The sequence below is a fragment of the Hypomesus transpacificus genome, chromosome 6 (assembly GCF_021917145.1).
Source record: "Hypomesus transpacificus isolate Combined female chromosome 6, fHypTra1, whole genome shotgun sequence".
NCBI classification, from domain to species: Eukaryota; Metazoa; Chordata; class Actinopteri; order Osmeriformes; family Osmeridae; genus Hypomesus; species Hypomesus transpacificus.
In genome coordinates, this window is record NC_061065.1 from 12,228,079 (window position 1) to 12,235,342 (window position 7,264).

General features: G+C 45.8%; 1 protein-coding gene across 1 annotated transcript; it reads left to right on the plus strand.

Annotated features, from left to right (window-relative positions):
- The first annotated feature begins 2,389 nt into the window (after window positions 1-2,389).
- On the plus strand, window positions 2,390-3,090 carry LOC124468425 (histone H1-like). The gene has a single exon (XM_047021140.1). The coding sequence runs from the start codon at window positions 2,430-2,432 to the stop codon at window positions 3,039-3,041; it is 612 nt and encodes a 203-aa protein (XP_046877096.1). The 5' UTR covers window positions 2,390-2,429; the 3' UTR covers window positions 3,042-3,090.
- Window positions 3,091-7,264: the final 4,174 nt, after the last annotated feature.

Consider the following 7,264-nt stretch of genomic DNA (forward strand, 5'->3'; position numbering starts at 1 on the left):
CTAGATTGATTTATTGAGGGTTCCATTTCACACATACAGTCATGGCCGAAATTGTTGGCCCCCCAGAAAGTTTTCCGGAAAATCAAGTATTTCTCACAGAAAAGTATTGCAGTAACACGTTTTGCTATACACATGTTTATTTTTTTGTGTCTTTGTGTGTATTGGAAGAAAACAAAAGGGAGGAAAAAAAGCAAATTGGACATAATGTCACACAAAACTCCCAAAATGGGCTAGTCAAAATTCTTGGCACCCTTAACTTAATATTTGGGTGCACACCCTTTGGAAAATATAACTGAAATCAGTCGCTTCCTATAACCATCAATAAGCTTCTTACACCTCTCATCCGGAATTTTGGACCACTCTTCCTTTGCAAACTGCTCCAGGTCTCTCTTATTGGAAGGGTGCCTTTTCCCAACAGCAATTTTAAGATCTCTCCACAGGTGTTCAATGGGATTTAGATCTGACCTCATTGCTGGCTACTTTAGAACTCTCCAGCACTTTGTTGCCATCCATTTCTGGGTGCCTTTTGACGTATGTTTGGGGTCATTGTCCTGCTGGAAGACCCAAGATCTCAGACCCAAACCCAGCTTTCTGACACTGGGCTGTACAGTGCGACCCAAAATCCTTTGGCAATCCTCAGATTTCATGATGCCTTGCACACATTCAAGGCACCCAGTGCCAGAGGCAGCAAAACAACCCCAAAACATAATTGAACCTCCACCATATTTCACTGTAGGTACTGTGTTCTTTTCTTTGTAGGCCTCATTCTTTTTTCGGTAAACAGTAGAATGATGTGCTTTACCAAAAAGCTCTATCTTGGTCTCATCTGTCCACAAGACGTTTTCCCAGAAGGATTTTGGCTTACTCAAGTACATTTTGGCAAACTAGTCTTGCTTTTTTATGTCTCTGTGCCAGCAGTGGGGTCCTCCTGGGTCTCCTGCCATAGCGTTTCATTTCATTTAAATGTCGACGGATAGTTCGCGCCGACACTGATGCTCCCTGAGCCTGCAGGACAGCTTAAATTTCTTTGGAACTTGTTTGGGGCTGCTTATCCACCATCCGGACTAACTTGCGTTGCAACCTTTCATCAATTTTTCTCTTCCGTCCACGCCCAGGGAGATTAGCTACAGTGCCATGGATTGCAAACTTCTTGATAACGTTGCGCACTGTGGACAAAGGAACATCTTATCTCTGGAGATTGACTTGTAACCTTGAGATTGTTGATATTTTTCCACAATTTTGGTTCTCAAGCCTCAGACAGTTCTCTTCTACTCTTTCTGTTGTCCATGCTTAGTGTTGCACACACAATCAAAGCTAAGTAAACTTCTCTCCTTTTTATCTGCTCTCAGGTTTGATTTTTATATTGCCCACACCTGTTACTAGCCCCAGGTGAGTTTAAAGGAGCATCACATGCTTGAAATAATCTTATTTATCCACGATTTTGAAAGGGTGCCAAGAGTTTTGTGTGAAATTATGTCCAATTTGCTTTTTTCACTCCCTTTTTTCCCTTTTTTTTCAATACACACAAAGGGAATAAACATGATACCTGCCTCCATACATGTGGATAGCAAAACATGTGTTACTGCAATACTTTTCTGTGAGAAATACTTGATTTTCTGGAAACCCTTCTGGGGTGCCAACAATTTCGGCCATGACTGTATTGTCACGCACTTGGCGCCTTGAGAATGACACCACAACTGATAAACATGGCTGTATGGATTATATCCTGCGTAACATGCGTGGCTATTGGTGGCTGTGAGTACACACCATGAGTAACGTTTTCAAAACAATGTATTGGGTAAAAGTGCTGTATTTGATGACTTGCCTGTCTCGGAGAGTGAAAATATAGGGCGAATCATTTGGGGAAGGGAGACGGAACCCACCGATGACTCGGGACTTGAGACCTGTGTTTCACGCGACTCAGAAGACGCACTTAAAAACCTTTGGCACCCGAATTGGCTACCCCAAAGCTGCAAAGTATATTGCCTGACATCTTGCCCCACTGTGCAACGTGTACTGGTCGGAAGAGAATGCACTTTTAAATACTTTAAAGGAAAAATGCCATCGGTAAACCCGTGCGCAAAGCCCAGTCTCGGAGTTCAACGCTGGCGTGTTGGGACAGTTGCAACAAAAAACACGAGGCTTCCGCTACTAGAACAACTTTATTATGAGCAATACGAAGTTTACTTTCTAGCCACAGCTGATTTTGGACAGTTTGTATATTCCAGCTGCGATTTTTACACCGTTATACACCAGGAGAAAACACAAGTGGCACAGCTTGTCGATTGCAGACAGCGGTCGAGCTGACGTATTGAGTCTACACAGTTCTCATACCGCCTTTAAGGCCAGCCCCCAGCCCAGAGCCGAACATTACTCCGAAGCACATACATCAGTTGAGATTATTCTAACGATCGGTTCAAACGACAGACATGGCAGAAGTCGCCCCTGCAGCACCCTCTCCGGCCAAGGCACCCAAGAAGAAGGCAGCAGCCAAGCCCAAGAAAGCGGGACCCAGCGTCAGTGAGCTGATAGTTAAGGCTGTGTCCGCCTCCAAGGAACGCAGCGGCGTGTCCCTGGCAGCACTCAAGAAGGCTCTTTCTGCCGGTGGCTACGATGTAGAGAAGAACAACTCCCGCGTCAAGATCGCCGTCAGGGGGCTGGTCACGAAGGGGACCTTGGTCCAGACCAAGGGAACCGGCGCCTCCGGGTCTTTTAAAATCAACAAGGCCGCTGAGACCAAGGCAAAGAAGACCGTCAAGAAAGCCGTCACTCCGAAGCCCAAGAAGGTTGTCGCCAAGAAGCCTGCTGCGGCCAAGAAGCCCAAGAAGGTTGTTGCGAAGAAGCCAGCAGCTGCCAAGAAGTCTCCTAAGAAGGCAAAGAAGCCCGTGGCAGCCAAGAAGGCTACCAAGAGCCCCAAAAAGGCCAAGAAGCCTGTGACGCCCAAGAAGGTAGCAGCCAAGAGCCCCAAGAAGGCAGTCAAGGCAGTCAAACCTAAAGCGGCCAAGCCCAAGGCAAAGAAGGCGACACCCAAGAAGAAGTAATTTCTTTAATACATTTTCTACGTGGCAGTTGCTTTGCTCACTGTCACACACGCTCAAACAAAAGGCTCTTTTAAGAGCCACCAACTCTTTCAGTAAAAGCGCATCCATTTGTTTCCCTCCACAAATACTACGTGCCCCCAATTGGGGCATTATCAATGCATGTCATTAACATGGACATTTTTCACGTGTTAAGTTACATTTGTAGGGGAACCGGTGGGGAGAGGTGTCCTAGCTCATACATCGCTTCTTATGTTAGCGCCCAAAGAGAATTAGGAAGCTTGTGGGTTCCATGTCGTGGAGCTCCGCCCGATAGGGAGACTCAGCTCCTATTGTCCTATTGGTTTACGCTGCAGCTTAGGCAGCCAATGACTGAAGATCTAAATGTATCCGCATCTGTCTCACCAAGCATGTTAGTCTGGTTGATTTCGGTAAGACTGAAGTGGAAGACTCAGAAGAACATTGCCAGAGCAGACCACTGAGGCCATTTAGGCAATTGTCATATAGTTTTGTGACAACAGAGATGGCCATATCTAGTCGAGTTTGATTGTCCCTCCAATCTTGACGCTTCATCTCCATTACATTTACATTTAGTCATTTAGCAGACACTCTCATCCAGAGCGACTTACAGTAAGTACAGGGACATTCCCCCCGTGGCAAGTAAGGTGAAGTGCCTTGCCCAAGGACACAACGTCATTTGGCGGGGCGGGGAATCGATCCGGCAACCTTCCGATTACTAGCCTGACTCCCTCACCGCTCAGCCATCTGACTCCTTAATGCCATAGGAGAGTATGATGGCTACCACAGACTGATAAGACATTTGCCGTGATGAATGAGTCACATTATAAAGGACTAGAGCTTATTTATAAGAAAAATCAATCGGTTCTGTCCTTTCTGATAGAGGCCTGAAGTGCGTCTGTATAGTCCTGCTCCCTGTTTATGTGCACTCCTGGGAACCTGTACGGTTTCACCATCTCTAGTTCCTCCCACTGTATGGTAACAGGGGTTGGAGTGCTTCCTACTCCATCAGAAGTCCACAACCAGTTCCCTGGTCTAGGTGATGTTGAGCTCCTAGGAGGTGGTTCCCCCCAGACCATCTAATGAAGCTCATCCCTGTACTTTCATTCATGAAAACTATAAACTATGGTCTGGTAGGTGCTGACCATAACCCAGTAACTCAAAGTTTAAAAGTTTGTATATTTAAACCGGAGACTTTGAGTGGGTGGCACAGCTGTCAATCAGGTTCTCAAGCAGATCCTTAGATTACAAGCTTCTGCAGGCAGGTGCACAGACCTCTTAATTAAGAAGCAGGGGCCGAACGCAGACCTCCTGAGCTGAAATTAACAGATATTATATTCATTTCAGAATCAATTTTTAATTGATTGATTACATCTTTAATTTTTTAAAGATATAAAGGGCGATAGAATGATGGAAAGACTGTGAATATGTGAAAGGATGGCAGTGGTTAAAATATTGGTCATCCCGCTTATTGTACTGAATACAGATGCAGATAGTTTGATTCTGTACAGTTACGGAACAACAACTGTCCATTCATCTAACTACATGAATACACACACGTGTGCAAGGAGGCACACAGACATGCATGACAGGGAGTCCCTCAACCACATCAGCAGCTCCCACCTCTGTATGTTTTTATAATGGGGTTCTTTGTGGAGGGAACCATTGTAATCACAGGGAGAACAAGCAAACTCCTTGCAGAAAGGCCCAGTAAACAGGCCACAGACCTGAAGATAACTTTAAATGTACCCACATCATTTTCCACAACTTAGTTATTGCTCACCTTTTTGTCCCTGACTCTCATCTTCCCCTCTGTATCGTGTGATGGCAGAAAGTGAGACCTCCCCCACAAGGCTTGTTGTATGTACTACAACTCAGTCCAGGACCTCCTGGTGTGCCAGGCCTTGCAAATGTATGCTGCATGGATTAATTGAAATATGAATAGATCAGTAATCTCTGTGTGTGTTTATAGTTACAGATGGTCGGTTTGTGACTCTCACAGACCAATAATAGCCTACCCAAGAGATTAGGTTTGTTTTATTATTGTTACTGTATTATATTAATTTAAACCATAGGTCAGAGGTCGCCAACCTGTCGATCGCGATCGACGTGTCGATCTCTGAGACTTTCCCTGTCGATCTCCAAAATAATTTCAGAAATACTGATCTCCGACTAATTCATGAACGCGGAGGATTCTTAAACTGAACGCGCGTTCTCTTGTACCTGGATTTGCATATTGGCCTGTGCGTGTTGCAAAGCAATTCACCGACAGAATAAATGGGCGTTTTTTCCCGAAGACGACCTTTGAGAGACCTGCTATCCCAGGATACCTGTGGGCGTGGTTGCCGTTGGTTTGTTTATTTACCCGGCCGTGTTGTCCACATAGTGTTAGCAAGCATGGCAGAGGCACCACGAAAGAGGGCGAAAAACTACAGTTTCCATCATGAATGGGAGGAGGAATTCATCTTTACCTTGGTAAAAGAGAAGAGTGTGTGTATGTTGTGCCACCAGCCACAGGCACTGTCTAAGCGAGGGAATTTGGAGCGGCACCACAACACTAACCATCCGAAATTCAAAGACTGCTATCCACCAAAGAGCGCAATCCGCGCCAAAAAAGTTCAGGAGCCGAAAGTGGAGTTGAAGGCTCAACAGTCGCTTTTCTCACAACCTACGTCTCAAAGTAAGGCTGCAACTGAGGCGTCATTTCGTATTAGCCACATTTTGGCTAAACACAAGAGACCTTTTACAGATGGGGATTTGTTTAAGGAACTATTGACCGTCACCGCAGAGACTGTTTGCAGCACCTTCAAAAACAAAGAGGACATAAAAGCTGCATTCCGTGCTGTGCCTCTTGGTCCTACAACAGTGACACGAAGGATCGAGTAACTGTCGGATAACGTTGGTCAACAGGTGTTGGAGGACTTGTCACTCTGTGAATATTTTTCACTGCAGTTTGATGAATCGCTGGATGTAATGGACACGGCTCAGCTTGTTGTATTTGTCAGAATGGCTTTCCAGGACTTTACAACAAAGGAGGACTTCCTCACTCTTCTCCAATTAAAAGAGAGAACGAGAGGTGAGGATATTTACAACGTTTTTAAAAGCTATGTCCATGAAAAGAACATCCCCATTCAGAAACTGGTGGCAATCACTACCGATGGGGCACCGGCAATGTGCGGTGTGCACGCTGGTTTTATAGCACTGTGCCGTAATGATCCGGATTTCCCCGACTTCGTGAAGTATCACTGTGTGATTCATCAGCAAGCCTTGGCTGGGAAAGTTGTGGACTTTTCTCATGTCATGTCACTGGTGGTCAAAGTGGTAAACTCGATTCGAGCAAAAGCGCTTCAGCATCGCTTATTCAAGGCGTTATTGGATGAGCTCGATTCGGCGTATGGAGACCTGCTTCTGCATGCTGATGTCAGGTGGTTGAGTCGCGGAAAAGTGCTGCAGCGATTTGTTGACTTGCTGCCTAAGATTAAGACGTTTCTGTCGAAAAGGAACGAGGAGCACGAGGAACTTTCAACGGATGCGTGGCTACTGGACCTGGGGTTTCTGACGGACCTAACCGGAAAACTGAACTCGCTCAACCACGAACTCCAGGGAAAAGACCGGCACCTCCTCCACATGATCAGCGCAGTGAATGCGTTCAAGGCCAAACTCTGTGTCTGGACCACGAATCTGAGGAAAGGGACGCTGACACACTTTACAAACCTGGAAAAAATGTCACAGTCCATCAAAGACTCTTCTGACTTTCACCCTGAGCAGTACTGTGTGCACCTGGACAAACTGGCAGCGGAGTTCAGTCGACGTTTTGGTGAGTTAGAAATCATGAAGGATATTGCTGCATTTCTTTCAAACCCATTCCTGCCTATTAATACAGAGGAGGTTGCAGACCAATTCGAGAAAGCATTTGCTTTGCCAAGTGGAGTGGACATGGAGATGCTTGATTTGCAAAATGACATTGAGCTGAAAGCCAGGTCAAGGGACAGTGACTTTTGGGGACTTGTCAGCCGAGAGAAGTTTCCTCTCCTCAGTGCATGTGCACTAAAAGTGAGTGCCTACTTTGGATCGACCTACCTCTGTGAAATGGCATTTTCACAGATGAAAATCACCAAATCCAAGTACAGGAGCCGGCTTACTGACAGACACCTCACAGACTGCCTCAGACTGGCTGTCTCTGCTTATGAGCCAAACTACAAGGCACT

Coding starts and splice junctions, on each gene's coding strand:
- LOC124468425 (XM_047021140.1), top strand. CDS start 2,430: ATGGCAGAAGTCGCCCCTGCAGCACCCTCTCCGGCCAAGGCACCCAAG.